At 45.9% G+C, this 22,151-nt stretch overlaps 1 protein-coding gene across 1 annotated transcript in view; it reads right to left on the bottom strand.

The window, feature by feature from the left end:
* TEAD4 (TEA domain transcription factor 4) overlaps positions 1 to 21,965 on the bottom strand; it is an 82,123-nt gene extending 60,158 nt beyond the window's left edge. The window contains exons 1-2 of the mRNA XM_075070851.1: positions 21,849 to 21,965; positions 4,456 to 4,710 (exon numbers count right to left, since the gene is read on the bottom strand). Of these exons, the coding sequence (XP_074926952.1) occupies positions 4,456 to 4,462 (7 nt within the window). The 5' untranslated portion in view covers positions 4,463 to 4,710; positions 21,849 to 21,965. The remainder of the gene's footprint in view (positions 1 to 4,455; positions 4,711 to 21,848) is intronic.
* Between the last annotated feature and the right edge of the window lie 186 nt (positions 21,966 to 22,151).

Below are 22,151 nucleotides of genomic sequence, written 5' to 3' on the forward strand. Positions count from 1 at the left end.
GCAGACCAGGTGTACAGCCAGCACTGCAGGAAGGGAGTTGCAGCGCTGGCTGAGCTCTGTAAGTGTGGACACCTGGTAAGTTGCAGCGCTGTAACCCCCTCACCAGCGCTGCAACTTGCAAGTGTAGCCAAGCCCTGAATATCTGTATTTTGGAATTACTTTCTCTCAGGTAGCTTAGCTGCATTCTTTCAAGCAGAACCTCATTGGCTAGGTTTTTGCTATATTTCTAATCTCTCTGTCTCCCTGTTTGTTATTTCTCTCTCCTCCCTGGCATGTACAATTCCTCTCTACTCACAGTCATCTGGAAGTGGCACTGAGGTGCCGTGTACCTCCTTCCAGATCATTAAGGATGATGTTGAAGAACACCAGACCTGGCTCCCAAGCAGGCACGCTGTCATTTATATAATTACCCTAATGATGGCACAATATTGTCTGAAAAGGTGAAAAACAAAGCCATTTGTTGTCTAAACCTCACTGATATTACAGCAGCAATCACAAGCATCCCAACAACACAATACCTGTTGCATCTTAGCTGCAATCAAAAGCTACCTGACTGATCACATAAGAAATCCAGATCTGATCCTGCTCCCAGAGAAGCGAATGGGACACTGGCCTTTGATTTCCTTTAGGGAAGGGCTAGGTCCTGTATCAGTGAGCAAACAGGGAGGTAACCTAGCAGTGCTTTCCATGCAGTGAGTCCAAAGTAAGTGGAGACTGCCAGGCTGTCAGAAAAGTAAGCTGGGCTTCTCCTCCAGGAGCGTGGTGGTATCTGCCTGAGCCAGCCAGACTGCTACTAGAGCAGTGGAACACCTCCAGCAACAAAAACAGTACACAGGGCAGAGGCACGCTTGGAAGAGAAGAATCTGGTTCATTTTCACTTGGAGTAGGAGCCACTTCCCCTCAGTGGACTCCGTAGGGTGACCAGATGTCCTGATTTTATAGGCTCCTATTACCCCTCACCCCCGTCCCGATTTTTCACACTTGCTGTCTGGTCATCCTAGGACTCCAGCTACACACCAGAGCACCTCAGCCAGGGGAAGCATGCACAGTGGGCCAAACTCAGAGGTGATGTGTAATGGAGGGAAGCGTGAGGCCTATTCTGCACACAAACTTGTGCTGGTTTAACGATTTTAAACCAATTTAAACTAGTGCAAACCACATGTTGTCCACCATGCCTGGTTCATATCAATACATTTACAGGCACAAACTAAGCCAATATAACCAGTTCTGAACTGATGACAGGTTATCCACAAAGGTGAAAGCAGTTTCGTTCTAAAGGCAGGTCACGTTCTGAACTGGGCTATCATGCCAGAAACAGCCCATCTTTGTGAGCCGCCTCCTGGTTAGAGATGGAGGAAGAGTTCTCAGTCGGGGGAGTCTGTAGCACCTCTGCCTCAAGATAAGTGAATTCTGTGTACATTAAACATAGAGATAGCTGCATAACTTTCCCTTGCAGGCTGGGCCTGCTCCACGCAGTTTGTCCTGTTCCACACTCTGGCTTATAAACTGTGAAGATGATCTCAGGACTATATTTACATCTCTGTCTGGTCAGATCTTTCCTTAGATCACACACTGGGCCCCTCTTCCTTGGCATGGACCCCAGAGACTAGTAAGCAAAGAAGGGTATAAATCAGTGGCTGGGGGCCTGCCAGGGGTGCCTTGAACTGACCGTTCACATTGGAAACAGGTGCACTGAGGACAAGCAGGGACATTATACCATCACAGCATGGGTACTGAGTTAATTACACTTCTTAGCCCCGTAAGCCTGGTCTGCCCTTTTCACCATGATGGTGCATTATTTACTTTTTGTACTTCGCTCACCTGCTCTAAAGCATAGTGAAATTAATTGGAGTCCTTCCATTGACTTTAATGGGCTTTAGATCAGACCCCTAGGTAAGTCCCTTTTGTTTCTGGTCAATTTCACTTCTGTTCTAGTTTTGTTCCTAGTCAATACTAAATCCTGTCATTTCCCCTTCCTGAGTCTCACACCCAGCCTATCACATCGCTGCCATGTTTTGGCTGCAAATACTGCACAGAATGTTTAAAAACAAACAAACCCAACCGAAGAAAAACTACCTGTTTTTACTGGGATTTTTTTATGTTAATGGAAGTCGTGACAGATGGTATTAAGCGTGTTGATAATCTACATTTAATAACCAAGGAAGATGAGCGAGGTGGATTTTAAATGAAGGCCTTGTCTACCTACACAGGGAAGCTTTTAATTGTACACTAAGGTGTGACTTTAAACCAATATAGATATACCTTTATTACACCTCATTGCAGTAATAATACAAACAAGAATACCAGTATAATTGATGACTATGTCTTCACCTTAGAGCTAATCCAGATGTTCAGTATCCGGCTGTGAGGACCCGGGTCAGCCTAACCCAGGTGCGGGCAGCCACACTGAAAAGTCTCATTAATGTCTGCTCATTGGTGCTGCACTTGCTAGGACTTCTGGGGGCAAATGCATTCCCCAAGTTCTTGGTGATCCTCTGTGATTCTTTCCCAGTGAATTGTGGGAGAACTTGTCTGTCCTTCTGGGCACGGAGGGTACCATGGGAAGGCACTGGAGGACTAATCAGCACTCAAGTGGGTTAGCCTGCATCCTCACTGTGAAGTGGCAGGGTTACGAACTCCAGCCCATAGCCCTGGCTGGGCCAAGCTGTCTGAGTTCAGAGCACCACTAGACTCTGTTCAGATGGCCTTATGGGAGGGAGGTTAGGAGCAACACACAGGTTAGAGCTCGGGTGAACTATGCAGTGAAGAGATACCCTATAGGTCAGTGATTCTCAACCTTTTTTCATCTGTGGACCCCTAAAAAAACGTGAATGGAGCTGCAGACTCTTCTGGAAAGCTGTTGTCTGTATGTATAGTTGAATTCTGTTCAGTCAGTTTCCAGTCTAAGTCTTTTGTGGACCCCTCAGATACCCCAGGTTGAGCACCATTGCTATAACACTACATAAGTGTAACTGGTAAAAACTCCACATTGTTTTTGTGCTAAAACCTTCCTTTTTAGAGAAGGGCTTGGAAGAACTTCATCCATGCCAAACTGAAGGCGTGATCTACCTAGGTGGGCCCATCAGAAGCCAATCAGCCCACAGTGACCTGTGAACTGCTGCGCTTGAATCTTGGGAACAGGGAACCAAATTACCATGCTGGGGTGTGCAATCCAGAAAAAAAAACTGGTTGGGAAGGGGAAAAGAGACCTCGGAAGAGATTCTTACTAGTGGAATGACAAATTGTTTTTCTGGAGACTTTTAACCACAGCATCTCAGTATCTCATTTGGTCTTGCCACAGAAGCACTAGGATTTTCCCTCTTAACTTCTATGCTTTGTCTCTTTTCCCCCTTGCGTTAACCGATTGCCAGTTAACTCAAGATATTTACCACCTTTACTGTATAATAAGCCTGGGTGATCCACTCCACTTGTGGAACATACCCTTATCTGCTTTTCCACAGCCGCAGCCAGATACTTTTCCCCCTCTGCTGCAGGCTGATGCCTCTCTTTGTTCCTGACCATAGGAAGCTACTGTCTCTATCATTCTGTCCTTAGAGAAAAAAAGGGCACCGTACTAGCAAGCTGAGAACAGCCCAAAGGTGAAAAATATTCATACCAGGGCTGGAAATAGACAAAATATTGTCACAAGGAAGTGTAGAGAGCAGAATTCATCCCCAGCTTGTGCTCAAAGATTTCCCATTCAAAGGCCATATAATGAGGCTGTGTAACAAACCCTGGACACATACTCATTACGTAGGTGCTGACTCTGTGAGTGCTCAGGGGCTGGAGCACCCACAGAAAAAAATATAGTGGGTGCTCAGCAACCACTGGCAGCTAGCTCCTCCCCCACCCCCCTAGTACCTCCCCCTCCTGCCCCCAGCACCTCCTACCTGCCACAATCAGCTGTTCAGCAGCATACAGGAGGTGCTGTGGGCAAAGCGAGGATGGGGTGCACTCAGGGGCGGAATGAGGCAGGCCCGAGGGGAGACTGAGCACCCCCCAGGAACTCTCAAAGTCAGCAACTCTGCACACAGACACCCATGGCCATCAGTGAGAACTGAACCTGGGACCTTCAGCACCAAATCACAGGCCTCTCCCACTTCAAGTTTAGAAGAACATAATGATGGTTGTGGGGGATGCCAGCAAAGGCAGACATGCTCACATTCATTAAGCCACTGTATTACACTCATCCAAAACCTGTATCAGCAACATGCCTGGTTCTGGCTTGCCTCTTAATTGGTCTCCCTGAAAAGGCCTCTTTTAAACTCAATTTTGACCCTCCCACACTTCTTTTTGTAATTCTGGTTGCTTTAAAAAAAATGTATTGAATCTGAGCTGCTGCATTATTCTGGGCCATCTCAAGATCTCATTCAGACCATCCTACATTGCAGAACAGATGGGCTTGCACAGATCTCACTCCTTCAGTTGGTGGGAAGCTCCCTCCATTCTCCTTACCGTACATCTTGCCTTCGTCCGACAGGATGATCTTCCGCCGTCCGCATGGTGGGTAGATGGCTAACGCTTCCTGGAAGCTCTGCTCAATGTCCGGACTCCACACGCCCTCGGCATCATTGTCGATGGGCTTGTCCAAGGCCTCACTGCCCCCCGAGTCGTTGCTCCCCTCAGGGGAGGTAGGAGAACTCCACTCGTTGGAGGTAATGGTGCCAGCTAGAAACTCCAAGGCGCCACTTGGAGAAACAGCCACAGAACCTTCAATGACAAACACACTGTCTCAGTTACTGATGCCTCCCACCATGAAGACGAAGGGAAAGTAAAAACCAGTTCAGGCTGACCCCATTCTGGGTCCTTGGCTGAGGGCACGCCCCTGACTTTCACAAGATCAGTTTGTCAAGACCATTTACAATTAATGCAATAAACTATGCAGAACCACATAAGAGATTTCCTCAGTCTTAGCAGTCGCTATTCCATCACACAATCTTATTACTACTGGAAGGGAGAGCCTTCTCTGTACGTACTTCTATCTGGGACAGCCTCCCTGTATCTCTTTCATTCACTAACTCTCCATCTATTTTCAATTCTCATCTGAAAACACATCTTCTCTCCTTTGCCTCTTAATTTCTCTCCCCCTTGGCGGTCATTATCTCTGTAACTGTATTATTTAACTCTCCAAAGCATGCAGGGATTCAGTCTGTGTGAAAGACACGACAAAAAAAAAGCTGTGATGAATTATCTAGTCATCACTCTGGCCTAAGGAATTGTCTTAGATACAGTTTCACGGGCCTGCAGTTGGTGATCGGTGTCATTTTTAACACTGACACTTCTGCTTCCCTGGGATCAGCTGCATTTTTTTTAAGCAATGACTCAAAGCCAGGCAGTCTAATAGAACAGCCCCAGCCTGAGAGATAGCATGGGCTTGTAGATAAGTCACTGGACTGTGAGTCACAAGACTGAGTTTCTGTTCTTAGCTCTGCCACTGATCTGCTGGGTGACCTTAGGCAAGTCACTTCACCTCTCTGTGCTTCAGTTTCCTGTCTGTCTTGTCTATTTAGACTGTAAAGTGCTTTGGGGCAGGGACTTGTCTCTCACTGTGTGTTTGTGCAGCTCGGGGCACTACAAATAATTAATAATAATAGATACTTGATAAACCCCAGTGACAGAGAAGACAGATTGCTAGCTAGATCTTATGGTTTTATGATTGTTAGCTAGATGGATCCCTGCTGGCCGGTCCACAGAATGAATCTCTCCTATAGATAGACCCATGTCCCCCTGTATTACCTCGATCCCCTGCTGCTTAGTTCTCCAAATGTTTCACTCTATGAGCCACCAGGGCGGATTGGTGGTTCTCATGCCATAGTTTGAGAAACTTTAGCTAGCTAGTCTGTCCTGTGAAAGACAAAAGAGCTAAAAAAATCCCATTTTACCATTCCCCTCAGCCAAGTAGTGGGGAAAATCATGTCAAGCCTCAGCTCACATAGGCACGGAAGAGGAGAAGGCTCAGACAAGGAGAGGAGAGGGATGGCCCAGAGCAGAGAGACAGAGTGGCAGTGAATAGGGAGTAAACACAGAAAAAAGAGACTATAGCTGGAAGCAGAGCAGGAGGAGGGGAATGTGACAGAGGGAAAAACCAGGGAAAAAACAGGCTAGAGACACAAAGATTGAGCTGAGGAAGCAAGGAGAGAGAAAGATAACCAGAAGTAAGGAGGAAGGAAAGGCGAAAGAACAGAAAGAGAGACTAACACAGACAAGAACTATAAACGAGACATGTAAGCTGTGTCTTGTCTGATACTGGCTGCAAACATTCTGGGGCAGAGGCTATCTCTGCTCTGTGACTTGTCTATAGAGGGGCCTAGCACAATGGGGCCCTTGTCACAGTTGGGGCAAGTAGATGCCACCAGAATACAAAAACTAATCAGTAATGGAGGGAGAAAGAGAGAAAGGAAGAAATACAGACTGAATGAGAAGAACGTGATCCCCAAGAAAAAGGAGATTGGGAAGAAGCAGAGTAAAAAGGAAGGATCAAAATGTGAGGCACAGAGAGGGAAGATATGAAGAGGAAAAGCAGTTCTGACGGGGCTAACGGGGCAAGAGAAATGAAACAGAAAGTGCAGACTGCTCTCCTTCTGTTCCCAGAGTAGGTGTGGGCTCCTAACGAGCAACCACCACATTCCAACAGACTTGGAGATGCTGTTCTGTTTGTGAGGCCTGTGCTGGGAAGAAGGAGGTTTCTCAGTTTTGCCAACCCAAAGTCATGGGATTGGCTTTAAAAAAAAAATCACGAGATTGACTTAAAAGTAATAAATGTTAGGGTCTTTTTATTTGCTGTTTGGTTTCAGAGTCTTTTGGATTCACATTTTCAAGCTCTTCACCACCACGAGAGCTAGAATCTTACTTAAAAAAAAAAAAAAAAAAGAAACCTGAGATTCTCATGAATTCACATGATTCTAGGAATTGGAGCTTTAAGGAAAAACACAAAATATTGCAGGATTCATGATAAAACCATTAGGGCTGACAACTCTGGTTTCCACAAGATTTTGCGGCATCCACACCCATTTTACATCTTAAATATTCAGCAAAGCCCACACAAAAGCTTTTGGGGAAAAAAGTATTATGTTATAATAAACAAATAATAAATAATAATATACACAGTGACTAATCAAGCTGGTTGCCTGGAGACTGTAAAATACCATGCTGCAGAGTGGAGGACACAGATTCGATTTAAATTAGAACTCTATTCAGGGGGATTGCATTGTTTCCCACTGAACTCCAACGAACTGGATGCTAGGTCCCATTGCCGTGGCTCCCATCCCGGCAGAAAACATGGGAAAGGAAGATAAAGGCATCGGGGTGATTGAAACTCAGTCCTTAACAACATGACACCCAAACTGTAGTGAGAACTGAACCAAGCAGGCACCGTTACCGTGCCTTTAAGAGAGCATAAAATGAATGACTAATACAGTAGTTGCCCCAGCGCCAGATGTCAGTCACCAACAGCCTACTCCACTGGCAGGTGCTCTGCAGAAGGTTATTCAAACATCCAAGAGATTCTGCTACTGGTGAATGAGAGACAGACCTTTGAGTCAGGTCTCCTCAGGGGTGACTCAAGAAAAGAAAAAAGGAAAAAGCCACATGTTTAAGCATGAGAAAAGAGGTGCTAAAAAACACTCTTGCTCCCTGGGGCCCTGAGTATGACCCTGTCTATGCTAGGATAAAAGGTGCGTTTTTATGTTAAAATCCAAAGAGGCACAAAATAAACTGTAGTTTTAACACACGTTCAGCCCTAAAGATTGACCCTGACTGATTACCACCTTAAAACTACAACTTGCCTCATGCTCATTGGATTACAACATGCATTAGCGAACGGGTTAAGATACATCTTGTGCCCTAATGCAGCCCTGGCTATAGCCTAGTGAAGGTAGGGCCCGTTAGGAACCAAAATGTGTGCTTTTCATGGGTGTGAACTCAGCTACAGCCGCCCCTTAAGGTCATGTATGCAGTTTAACACCTTTAAGACTGTTTGAGCTGGCCATGCTGTAGCAAGGAAATGGCGCGAATTCAATTGAAACACACATATTTTGCTGTGTAGAGAAGCCCCGAGTCACAGGCAGGAGCAGAGGAAGCACTCTGGAAGTGGGGGGGGGGGGGGCCACAAGCGCCTGCTCCTGTACCGCCCCTTCCCCTCAGGCCCCCCTGCTCGCTCCTTTCTGCCCCCCTCCACCAACGTTTGCCCTTAAGGCTGGTAGTAAGTGGGAGGGGCCATGGCCTCCTGATCCCCCTGTTCCAGCACTTATGGTCACGAGCAGATCACTTAACTGAACTCTGGGGCAAATTTGTGCCAACAACCCTCAGGGTGATGGGAAGTGGAGCCCATGAACTCTGGCTCGACAGGGCGAGGCCAGGGGGAACAGACCATGGAGAAAACATGCAGGCTGGTGCCAGAGAGTCAGTCAGATCCTGGGACCCTGTTCTCCAGCCACAGGATACATGTAAGTGCTACTGACTTCCAATGATACTTTTAAGTCTCTAACAAAGAGTTAGAGCTTGTCTACACCGGCACTTTAGAGTGCTGCAACTTTCTCACTCAGGGGTGTGAAAGAACACAGTGCTGGTAGCTAGTCCTCTCGTAGAGGTGGGTTCTTTAGAGCTCTCTCTCAGCGCTATGCCACAACTACACAAGCAGCAGCGTTTTAACGTTGACAGCGAAGACGTGCCCTGTGTGTGTGGCAAGCTGGGGTATTAATCTGTCTCCCATGCAGTATTTCTGAAATGCGGCCACCAGGGGCTTTTCGTGAAGCTCCTGGGTTGTGATGGCGGCAGGGAGGCAAAGTAGTACCCCGCTCCTCCCTGTTTCTCCCGGATGCACTGCCTTGGTGTTTGGTTGCTGGAGCCACCAGCAGGGGTTGGGCCCTGCCCCCATCTGGAGTCAGCTGGGGCACAATGCTGTAGGAGCTGGCAGCTGGTGAGTTCCCTGCCTTCCCAGGGGTGGTGAGGCAGCAGGCTCTGATTGCGCACGGGGCTTTGGGCTCCAGCCCCAGGCTCTGGCTGTGCAGTGGTAGGCCCTGAACTCCAGCCAAACAGATTCGGGCTCTGTCACTGGGCCCTATCCTCTGGCACGGAGCTTCAGGCTCCAGCCTCCTGCTGCCTCCCCCAGCCTCCCACCCCCATCTCTCCTGGCCCCCACTGCCTCCCCTGATTCTCCAGCCAGGGCTTAATTTGCCCCCAGATTTGCCAGGGCTGAGTAAGTCTGCTGGGAAAAGTGATACTTGTTTGTTTATGTCATTTTTCCCAACAGACTCACTAACTAGCAATAAATAAATTACATTGATTTAGACGTGTATCTGTGCGTATTTATTTGGTTTTCCTAAAGCTAATTAAGTATTTTAGGAAAAAGTATGAGAGCAGCAACCAAAATTTTTTTCCCTGAGAACTCCAGCCTGTCGAGCACGAGCTGTCCATGTGGATGCTGCTACCGCACAAGAAAAGTTCCTAGTGCACTGTGATTTGCCCCTCTTTGACATGGAAGTAGCTCAAAGCTCACTAGGGAACTTTTAGTGTGTGGCTGCAGGGGCCATACAGACCGTGGGCAGCACCCTAGTGCGAGGTAGATTTACGCTCTCGCTTGCTGACCACTGACTGTTTGCTTTGGCAAGCCCTTACAGGCCTGGAAGTGTGTGGGGAGCACGAAGGGGCCTTGGGAGCAAAGAGGCAGCAGTTCTGTCTCTCTCAGACTGGCACAAATCGGTGGAGATACGCTGGTGTACGTAGGAAGAGAGGAGACTCATGTTCAGACACTGGCAATCTTGAAGCTGCCCAATATTTTTTTAAATGCTTCTCATCTTGCACCTCTAGGTCACTGTTCATTCTAACCCATCTGAGGCTGGTACTCACTGCAGGGATGGATCTACACTACGGGCACTACACTTGCATAGCCACAGCGCTGTGCTGGGGGACACGCATCTGCATTAAGATCAGGCAAAGTCTGCAGAGTCCAAGCGCTGTGAAGCCTCCCCATTATTTCTTAGTTTTGCAGGTTTGTTAGTAAACTGTCATTTGAACCCCTTGGCCCATCCCCAAGTCATATTCAATCTTCGTTTTTAAATGTTTGTCCAGCCAAACACAGCTGCTGGACCTAGGGGTGCTGCCGCAGCCCCTAGCTTGAAGTGGATTCCATCATATACAGGGTTTATAGTTTGGTTTTCTGCACCCACACGATACAAACTGTTCCAGTACTCCTGCAGCTAAAGGGGAACCTCTGGTTTATCACAGGGATAGATGATCTCTCCAACCTAGACAGACGTGCCGTATACAGACACTACATTTATTTCTCTCTCATTAGAAGTTCTCTCACTTTAATTCTTCCTCCTGATTTTTTTCCTCTCTCTGCCAACTTTTTCACACTCTAAGCAGATCAGAAGCCCAAGAGCATTTGACTCCAGCTTTCCCACCCACTGGGCCTGATTCTCCTTTGACTGATGCACTCACCAAAGCTACTCCTGATGCATAGTAGCATGAAAGGAGAACTCAGTCAAATGGGTCCGAGTTTGGCCAGAACGTTTGACCATCTCTCAATAGGGATCAGGGCTGAACCACAGTGATATGGAAGCTGGAACTGCTGCTACCTGCATTGTACCTGCTCTCTTTTGCCTGAGACTTCAATTTACAGGTCTGTCCATCTGGCCCTTTACACTTGGCCAAAATAACCCAGAGGAGAAAGCTGGATTGGGGGCTGAGGGAAGGGGAGGCTTCTCTGCGATAGCCCAGCCTACCTCTAGAGCTGGTCAAAAAAAATTCAACAGAACAAGAAAATGCAGTTTTGTTGCAATCAAGACATTTTTCAGGAACGTGTTGATGTAACTGCAAGTTTTGACAGGAAAAAGTGTAAATGATTTGTTTTGACTTTCTTGTTTCCTTTGGATTGTGTCAAAATGTTTCATTTAGATAAGGTAAAAATGTTCCATTTCAATACATGTTGATTTTCATATTACACTATTGTTTTATTTATGTATTATATTAGAAATGTTACATATATTTAACATATAGTATATTTTATATGAAATGTAATATATACAAAATATTTTATGCTATCATGCTTTGACATTAACCAAAATGAAACAATTCAGGTAACATCTAAATGTGATCTTTAGCTGTTATCTAAAACAAAATATTTCACTGTTTCTAAATCAAATATTTTTTCGACATCCCATTTTGCAGAAAAATTTTGAAACATGGACTTGCCGATTTGGAACAAAACCAAATTTTGAAATGTCGGAATTTCCCACACAATGTAAATTAAGTTTTCTACCCACCTCTACCTATTTCCTTTCACTCTGAACTCACATATCCAGGCAGGTTCCTTTGGGCACTGTCCACTGATTCAGAGCAGTGGATGTTGTCAGAGGCTACGTCTTCACTACCCACCGTTTCGGCGGGTAGCAATCGATTGCTCGGGGATCCATATATCGCGTCTCATCTAGACGCGATATATCGATCCCCGAACACGCTTATATCGATTCCGTAACTCCACCAACCCGCATGGAGTTGCGGAGTCGACATGGGAAGCCGCGGACACCGATCCCGCGCCGTGAGAAGGGTGAGTAATTCGATCTTAGATACTTCGACTTCAGCTACGTTATTCACATAGCTGAAGTTGCGTATCTGAGATCGATTTTCCCCTGTAGTGTAGACCAGCCCAGGGATTCTCTTCTCGATGTCCCTTTTGGGCACCCTCATTTTGAGCTAGTGACTGTTACTCCTTTTCCCTGTTTTTCATTCTCTCTTCCCCCATCACAAGTTAATCCTTGTTTCTGAAGCCCTTCTCCTCTTCATTTTTTGTAGAGAGGTGGTTACTTGTGTTCTGGGGAGGCCACACCCACATTCGCAGAGGTCAAACAGACTGGCCCCTCACACCACCCCTACTACACTTCCTTCTGCCCAGTTCCTATTTTTTCCCTTCATTCTTGGTTTCTCTTTGCTGTGGCCTGTCTCTACTGCTTTGTTTTAATGTACTACCTCTGTGGGCAGTGAAAAACGAACACAAAATCAACAGGGCATAACCCTTACAGCTCCAACAGCTTCAGTTCAATTGTTCTCCCCAGCACTGGTAATTTCAGTGCTTGCTCTCTTCCCTCTCACACATAGCATCTCATTGAGATTCAGAGTTCCTGCAGGGACAAGACAGCTGCCAAGGGCCCTTCAGCAGAGGCCTCATTGACAGGGAGGACATCCTTAACACAGACTCCATAATGTAACACATCTGCTTCCTAATATCTATCTTCCAAGTTATTACTGTTGGTAGCAGCTTCCTCCGCAGTGTTTGTGACAGCTGCTCCACTCAACACAAAAATCATACTTTCCTGGGGTTGTGAAGTATTGCAGCCAGCTGTCTACAGTTGTTCAGCTTTCTTAGAGCTGCTTTGTGTAAGTGTTCTCCCTGCTAGTGAGTCAGTATCAGGCACAGTATGTTAGGCACAGATCCCCTGCTACATCCCTCCTGGACACCAGCGTGGGAAGGAAAGGCAGTGTGCTCTAGTGGATAGGGCACTGGGCTGGAAGTCAGGTGACAAAGATTCTAGTCGTGGTTCTGCCCCAATGTACTGTATTCCGTCAGCAAGTCCCTGTCCTCTGTTTCCCATCTCACTCTTTGTCTGTCTTATGTATTTGGACTGTAAACACTTCAGGGCAGGGACTATCACTTGTTATGTGTCTGTACAGTGCCCAATGGTACCCTAATCTTGGTTGGGACCCTTGGGCATCCCTGTAATACAAATCATGAAAAATCCTTGGACTAAACTCAGGGTATGCTGAGTCATGAAACACTGTTCTTGTAGAGAATTTTAACTATTATATCTAGATGTCTGTTGAGTAACAAATACCATCCAGACACACACCTGCAAAAAACTTCCTAAGATAGCATAGATGCCAGCTAACAACCCATAGAGTGAAGATTCCAGCCAGAGAAGAAGGCACTCTATAGCTGCTACTTATTCAGAGAGAGGCACTGACTGAGAATGATAGGAAACTTGGAACCAGTAACCACCAGTTACTTGAATTCAGCACGGCAAGGGATGTGTTCACACAATGCGGCAGTACAAAAGCTTTTGATGTGAGGAAGGCATATGTTGGGGAATTAAGAAATCTAGCTGGTAAGGTGCAATGGGAAATAGCACTGAAAGTCACCAGAGTGGAAGGAGGCCCAGAAGTCCCAAGGGACACTAATTATGGCTCAGTTCCTCTGAAAAAGAAGAATGCATGCAATAAATAAATGTGTCTTCAGGAAGGGAAATGACTGGAAATGGAGAAGGAGGCAGATATACAAGAATACATGAGGTTAGCTAAAGTTTGCAGGGGAAAAGAGAAAGGCAGCAAACATCAATGAGTCAATAAGCATTTTGGGGCAGGGACTGTCTGAAATCAATGGGGATGTTGCCATCGACTTCAATTTCACTCTAGGAGTTTTTCTATTAACTTTAGTGGGAGCTGGAGCAAAACCTAAGTTTATAGACTTTTCCTCATTTCCAAGTCCTTTCAGAAATTTGCCCTGGCCTTCATCTCTAATCTAGTCTCTTCCCTGACCATTCTGCTCCCCCAGTGACACCAGGCCCCATTAATCCATTTCTGTCACATCCAGCCTTTCTTCCATGCAACTCCCTCCATTCTAATCCACGCAGCCTCTATCGTCTCCTCATTCAAATTCCTCCTGAAGACTCCATTCTTCCCTGATGTACAATTCATCAGGAATTCAACAGTATGTACTTTTAGATCCTAGTCATTCCCAGTGCATCCAATTTACTCTGTGTCTGGCTTCTTTGGATTATAAACTCTTTGAAGCAGGGGCAGTCTTGATAGCTATCTGTGCCTTGTACAGCAAACTACTATGCTAATCAGCACTCAATAGGTGCAGTTGCAGAGAGAGTTCTTGATCCCTGTATTCTTGATAGGAAGGAAATTAGCACAAATCTTGACCCAAGAAAGGCTTCATCATAAGGAAGGGTAATTATGCTGCTGCTGAAATTTGAGGGAGATTCAGAAGCCTAGTCATTTGAATGATATTCGGGAATATCTGGATTTGCAAAAAGCTTCAAATGCAAGTAACAGGTGAAGTATGAACTTTGCTGGTAGTGGGAAAAGGTGATCAGCAGCACAAGGATAGGCAGGGAGTAGAGGAGAACTGAGATTTCTGTTATGTATGTCAGACAAACTGATAGAGTCACTGCTTCTCCAGACCGCACAGTGTGACTGCTGTGTCTGTCTCACTACCGGACAAGTCTGTTTTGTAAAGGAAAGGTCTTTTGTAGCACTGCTACTCTGAGATCGTATCACACGCAAGCCTGGGTTCTCACTGAGTGCTTAATACAAGCCCAAGCACGCGATCAGTTTGCTTGGTACACTGAATCTCCCTGCAGCAGCTGCTGTGCACATGACACCTAACTTCCTGAGTAAAGCAAAACAAGAGTCTTAAATGACTGCAGTAGCTCAGCCTGGTCTGAACCAGAGAGAGGATGCAGTGTCCAGCATAGTGATATAAATCAAAACAAGGAGGGATGAGAATTTCCATCAGTGCAGCCCCTGATTACGTAGTCAAACAGGATGCAATGAGATAAGACTGCGTGTGTGGCCTTTGGCACGATCCAGTAAGTGCCATTCGTGATGATGAGAGAACAGAACACAGAACTCAGAAGAGCACGCACAGACTCAGGGCTTGATACTGCTTTCATTCATGACAGAGGAAATTGGGACTGGTGATACTGAAGTGGAAGGATCTATACTGACGTAAAGCAAGTGAGAGAGCTAACCAGAGTCAACTAAAATAATTGTGTCCTCGTCCACACTGGAATTATCAACCGTGTTAGTTTACATGTGTTTGTTAAAACACAATGGTTCATTCAAGCTTAGACAAGCTTGTAGAGTCACTATTTAAAATGCTTAGGTCTCTCTAGAGAGAAACTACTGTAATAAAACACTAATTCATTTGTAGTGCTTTGCCAATGATTATTCCTCATGAGATCACTGACGGCTGGGAATAACAAAGAAGGCTACAGGAGTTTGACACCCAAACCCACTGAAAGTCAAAACTCTTGAAGATCCCAGCCCAAGTTAACACAGGAGGTGAAAATATCACTATTCCCATTTTACATATGGAGAGACTGAGGCACGAAAGAGCAAAGTGGCTCGCCCACTCACAATTGGTGGCAGAGCCCAGATAAGAACTAAGGACCAACTTTTCAAAAATATCAACTGATTTTGGACACCCAACCCAACCTGAGACATCTGAAAGGGGGCTAATTTTCACAGGACAGGTGCTCAGCACTTTCTGAATACTAGGCCCCTGCAAAGTGTCTCATTGGGTACCCAAAAACTGAGGAGCCCAAAATCTCTGTCACTTTTGAAAATTGGGATCAAGATCTCCTAATTCCCCAATCCTGGGTTGTTGAGAACGCCCAGTCTAGTGGCTACCTTTTCCTTTCTGAGCCCCCCCCCCCCACCAATGAAAACTCTCTGCCAATACTTGTTTTTCTGAATACAAAAGTCAGGGCCAGGTTCCGGGATAGCCAGCAGGCCAACTGCCCAGGGCCCCACACCTCAGGGAGTACCCACAAAGCTAAGTTGCTCAGGCTTCAGCCCTGGGTGATGGGGCTCGGGGCCCTGGGCTGCAGTCCTGCACAGTGGGGCTTTGGCTTTCTGCCCTGCACCCTAGCGAGTCTAACACCAGTCATGCTTGGCGGACCCCCTGAAACCTGCTCACGGCCTCCCAAAGACCCCCGGCCCACTGGTTGAGAACCACTGCCCTACACCCTTGCTGCCTCTCAGCCTCTTCACTAGCCTTCAAGGCTGGAGTTTCAGAAGCACTCAACATTGGTCTAACTCAGCTCCCATTCAGCCAACGGTAAAACTTCAGGAGAACTCCAATGGGAACAGAGCTAGTCCAAATATTTATTGCTTTTGAAAATCCTGCCCAGAGTGCCTAAAATATTCAACTTCAGGACAAAGCCAGCACCCAGCCACTGCAGCAGGTGAACTTGGGTTGAGTCTCACAAGAGAACAGCTGTAAGCACTGATTGCAGTTCTGAATATACAGACTCAGGGTATGTCTACACTGGAATAAAAGACTCGTGGCACAGCCCAGCTCAGATAACTCAGGCTAAAAATTGCTGTGTAAACATTTGGGCTCGGGCTGGAGCCAAGACTCTGGGACCCTTCCCCTTCACAGGGTCCCAAAGCCCGAGCCCAAACATCTTACATTTTACACCCCCGCAGCCTGAGCCCCATGAGCCCAAGTTAGCTGATCTGGACCAGCTTCAGTTGTTTTAATTACTGTGTAGCCATACCATCAGAGCCCTAGATCTGTAGTGCTCTCTTTATCTAGGTTTCTGTATGTGGCCATCATCATGGTATCTGACTACCTGCTTTGGATAACAATCTGCATGCCCTCCTGCCTAACATTAGCAGGGCAGTTAGCACCCGCACACCCAGTCATTGCCTTCAGTGGCCCCGAGAGAGAAACAAATTTGTACTTAATGCCACTCCAATCACCTAAAATAAGGCCTTGATTTAGTAAAGCACTTAGACACGTGCTTGAGTCCCACTGACTGCAGTTGGAATTAAGCACACTCTTAAGAAAGACGTTAAGTACTTTGCTGAACTGAGGTCTAAGGAATGCCTGGGAAACAGACCCTGTTATGTGGCTCATCTATCTCCAGCACCGGGGGTTGGCAGGAATGTTTGCATGAGCCCAGGAGATGTCCCAGTACCCCATTTTTGGGGTATGCACTTTGAAACCACTGAATGTTTACAGCTTGTTACTCAGAAGCAGTTGGATTGTACTACAGAGCCAGTATTCATGAAAGATTATCAGATTAATTCATTTGTAACAGGGCACGTACAAGCAGATACAGAACATTCTGGCCCCGATTCTGTGCTCACCTCAGTCTGATGCAAGTGTCACTCCACTACTCCCGATTTACACTAGTGTAACTGAGATCAGAATTGGGCCCACTGGCCTGTGTTAACAAAGTCTCCCCATTTTCTAGGGTGCTGAATTATTAGACTTTTCACAGAAAGAAAAAAGAAAACATCACAAGACACAAGGACCTCTCTATCTACAGTCCCAAACCAGGTGCCTCTTTCAAACAGGTCAAACTGTAGCACCAACTGAAAGTGAAAGAAAAAGGCCACACACAGGTTAAATTTCCCTCACATATTATGAGAAAGTATCTCCTGCAGGCCCTATCTTTTGTCTCTCTGATCTCCCAGCCCCCTTTCCCAGGGAAGGTCAGCAGGTTATAGACCTTCAATGGGTTAATTTGCAGGGCAAGTGGGGCCCCCTGCCAAGCAAAACTAGGTTCTTAAAGGGACACTGTCAAGTTTACATTTTTGTCTGAATTTCTTTTACCTATGGCTACATGTAACATCTGTGACTGAGAGATATTAGAGACATACTATTATTTGTCTTCGTTTTTCCACTTAGCTTACTTGGTGGATGTGATCTGGCCATTTTCATTGTTTCCTCTGTATAGTCAGTTCCCCCTGTTGTTTGTGTGGGTCCTTCACACAGCAACAGGGGAAAGAGAGGGTGGGAAAAAAGCTTTTTTAAAAATTAGGAAAATGATATTGTAAATGTACAAACATTGGCAGAGGGATTCAGAGGCAGGCATGGGACCTCAAACCACTTTACCTCTGTTTTTTAAAGAGACTAGATTTCACGTTGAGGGTGTCCCTTTAAATCACACCGGTCCCAGGTACATTCCCTGTACTGGGTACAATATTCGTGTTTTTTATCCAGGGGCTAACTCAGGCAGGATATTTTCAGCCTGGATGGGCTGACACGAATCATCACATCATCCCTATTTCTGGACCATCCCATAGCTGTGCTGTCTCACACACTCACTTCTCACTCTACAGGTGCTCAGTGCCCTCTTGACCTTTCCTCCCTTCCTTATTGCCCTGCAGCCATTGGTTAGTGGGGATTAGACTTTGACAGGACATCTCTCATTAATGGTTGCCATACTGTTTGAAGGGAAACACTGAGAACTATGCTAATTTATTTTCTCTATGACAACAGCACAGCAGAAGCTCCAAAGACACACGTCCAGATCCACATGACAACGTCCACCTTGTGCACTGAAGCCCAGCAGCTGGAATACAACACCAAGCTAGTAGCATTGGTATAAAAAATGAGATATGAACAGGGGAACTAAAAGCTTATAAAACAGTCCAAGACTGGGGCCATGCTAAAAACCTGGCCTTCCCTGGCAGGAAAATGCCTACTTTGTCTGGTGTACAAAACAATTGGGAGTGACTGAATACTCTCCAGAAAGAGGAGACCATAAGTAGCTCCATGCAGGCAGAATCCTGGGCTTTTGTAATGCTCTTTGCTGGATCAGGGCTCTAAGGGGTAACATACTAGGTGCTGATTTACCGTGGTGATAAGCACAACATAGATGCCTAGACAGAGAGATGGCTAGATGGATGAGAGTGAACCATGAACAAAGCAATATGAGTTTATAAAGTCCACTGTAAATCTTGACAAACTCGATTGCTTTTTGAGTGGGGACATAATTGCAAAGTTAGCAAATGAAAGGAAGGTTGTAGATAATGTAATAAGTTTAGATTTAGGAAAGCACTTGCTTCTCTTCCAGGAAATTGTTACTGAAAAAGTAATTCAGATTGGCTCGGATGGATGGAAAATTGGCATAAAGGTTGCATAGCAAAGGGGAACGATAAATAACAATGTATCAAGGAGGTAGCAGTATTTGTTGAGAAGTTGCTGGGATTGAGGTTAGTCCAGTTTTATTTAACATCTTAATTAATGATTTCGAAGACTGAATAAATGTCACATTAACGAAATTTGCAGATGATGCCGAATCAGAGTTGCAAACACCAATGAAAAGAGATGATTTAAAGGGGCCGAGGGAGCTTAGAAACAAACAAGGGCAGAAAAAAGCAAAACAAGATTTTATGTGGAAAAATTAAAAAATTAGGGGGAAATGGTGTGATATACAATGTAAGGGGAAAACCTTGGAAGCAGCACTGCCTAAAGACACCCTAGAATGGGCATAAAGAACAAATCAGATATGAGTTTACAAGGCAATATGGCTGCATAAATGATCAATATCATTTTGTCAGACGTCACTTCACTGAAAGAGACAATTGTCCTCTCTTTAGGCCTGGCATGACCATGTCTGAAATACTGCATTTCATCCTGGAATCCACATCACCATAAGGATGATGACAAATTGTAGAGAGCTCAGAGAAGAGTAGCACAAACAATTAGAAGCCTAGAAGAAATCATAGAATATTAGGGCTGGAAGGGATCTCAGGAGGTCATCTAGTCCCACCCCCTGCTCAAACTAGGACCAATCCCCAGATTTTTACTCCAGTTCCCCAAATAGCCCCTCAAGGACTCACAACCCTGGGTTTAGCAGGCCAATGCTCAAACCACTGAGCTATCCCTCCCCCTCAAAAAATGGTGGAGATGCTGGGGATAAATGATTTATGAGGCGAGATTAAAAGTATAGGCTGGTGACAAAAGGGCTAAGAGGGACATGATAACAGTTCACAAGTACTTAAAGGGTGTAAACACCATGGAGAGAAAAGGATGAATTACCTAATGTGGTACACTGAGGCATAAACAGAAGTAATGGAATGTTAAGAAAAGGAAAATTAGGCTGAATATCAGGAAAACTTTCCTGCCAGTGACACGAATTAGGGTGTGGAAACGCCTCTCATGAGAAGTGGTGGAAGTTCGATCACATGGCATTTTAAAAACCAGGTTGAACAAAACAAATCAAATGGGGTTTAGGGAACAATTCTGCATTGCATCCCACTGCCCAAGAGAGGGATGATGAGTTGGAGGAAGTAACTAGTCTTTCATTTCTATGAACAGATAAGGCTGAATTGCTGCTTCCCTCTGAAATATCCTAATGGACTGGTCAGAGAGAGTTAACTTTCTGAACTCCCCCGGGGCTGACTGAGCTCAGTTGCTACAGAACAAAAATTCTGAGACCTGGCTTTAGCAATGGCACACCTGAATTTTAGATGTAAAAACTAACACAAAACTGGGGACAAAAAGCTGTGAAGATGACTGTAACAATCACTCATAACAAGTGTCCACAGTAACTTCTGCGCAAACACACTTACTGTTCAACAGCCATCACAGTCCTCTGTATAGCGTTCCTCACGCTGAAGTCACGTGACTTAGACAGAAAATCCCAGAGCATATTCTTACAATTCTTTATTCTAAATTTGCTGTCTCTGATTGTCTTCTCCATAGTCTGACTCACAAGAACAGTCACTGGCTGATGGAAACCCCCCAGAAACTGTCAGTGCTGCTGTGATATTGATTTCCATTGAAGTTCTAAACTAGTTGTTTTTACTGTATTTTCATATATTAATTTTTTTTAAAAAGAAAGACTTCAAAATATAAAATACAAAAGCACATGCAAGAAAGTGAGAAGAGGTGGAAGAGATTCCTATCACCTAATATCAACATGAAATCTCACATTTTCTAATTCATTGTATTCTGGTTGAACTCTTAATTTCTCTGGAAAAAAACAACCAAACAAATATATTTGATGTGATCAGCTGGCAATTTCCACTGAAAGTCTCTTTTTGTCCCATGGTCTTAGGCAAGTATATACCCTGTGTTCAGTGAGTGACTGCAAAGTCCAGGCCAGGATTTAGGGAAACTCTGTAAGGTGACATTATGCAGCAACAGGCGGCAGACTGCCTTTAGTACGTCTAAGAGCTAGAGAGAACCACAGAGTTTGTCTGTGTCCAGCACTCTCAGTAAACAATCCCCTTACAGCCGAGACCCTTCTCTTCTCTACCGTGAGAAAAACACAGAACACTTACATGCAGCAGCAGCCTCTCTAATCAGGTCCCAGTCCTTACTGTTCAGCCTCTCTACCCCTTCTTCTGTGCTTCTCACTCCTCCCAACTACCCAACGCCGTGTCCTGCTGTCTGTTTCCCTCCCTAGGAGCAGAGACAATGAACCCTCTGACATCTACACCGACAGACGGACAGACAGACAGGTGGATACATGGTTCCTGCAATGTTGCACACAGACAGCAAGATCAAGTCTGGTGGCAGCCGATCTTTTCCAAGCGGCAGGAAACAGGAACAAAACCAGTCTCCTTCCACCCTGCGTTTAAAAAGTATTTTATGTGGTTTATTTGCGGCGGAGTCACACTGATTTCAGCTTTTAAAGATTAACAATCACTCGAGGCCAAGTTTCCGTAAAAAAAAGCAATCCCACCTTATATTTATAGAACTCCTTTCACCCCCAAAGAACCCACAGGACTTCACCACTTTAAATATAGATAGGGACCTCTTCGCTCCTGGCTGCAGTGGACTTAACCTCCGGGGTGAAACACATGAGTTGTTTTTAAGTAGAACCTTTCACACATGGGAAACGATCAGTAAATCCGCCAACTCCGCTCATCCTGCTCTAGTTTTGAATAACTGATGCCCAAAAGAACATTCTCTCACCCTTATGGAAAAGTCCCACAGGAACTCATAACTTTCCTGTAGGTTTGTGGCCCATCCTATAGAATTTAAATGTAACTAGAGAATTCCATTCCTGGTGTAGTAAAACAATGAAAATCACTCACTAAAAGGTGCTCACTCTATGGAATTCTAAGAGACTTTCCATAAGCGCTGCTAACTATTTTCTTCTAAAGCAGCAAGTTCCTCCAGTTTGGGAGGTGCACGGGGGGAGCCAGCCAGCAGCCTCCATCAGTTTCCCGATCTCTTTCTTTGTACATTTGTGCCTTTCTCCTTCCGCCTCTCCCCCTTCCCCAAGGCCCCTTCAGTTGCCTCCTCTCCCCCACGCACCCCATCCCCCACCCTCTTGGCCGCTGCGAAAGCGGGCGGTGCAATCGCGTTTCCTGACCTGGAGAGTCGAGGTTGGTGCTTGTTGCCTACATGCAGAGGAACCGGCTTCAAATCCGCTTCCCTTTTTCCACCTTCAGCTCCGGGACTTACTGCCAAAGGGACGAGGGGAGGGTTACTCCCGCGGTGTGGCTCAGGCTCGCTCTTTCCTGCTCCCACCCCCTCTTCTGGGCGCTGGGAGTCGGGGCTGGGGGGAGGCTCAGGCAGGACCGGGCTAGAGGGACCTGGCGAGCGCACTGAGTCCAGCCCCCGCCGCGTCCGGCACAAAGTTATGGGCAGCCGCGCTCCGTGGAGCGGCTCCGCC

The sequence above is a fragment of the Chelonoidis abingdonii genome, chromosome 1 (genome assembly GCF_003597395.2).
Source record: "Chelonoidis abingdonii isolate Lonesome George chromosome 1, CheloAbing_2.0, whole genome shotgun sequence".
Classification (NCBI taxonomy): Eukaryota; Metazoa; Chordata; order Testudines; family Testudinidae; genus Chelonoidis; species Chelonoidis abingdonii.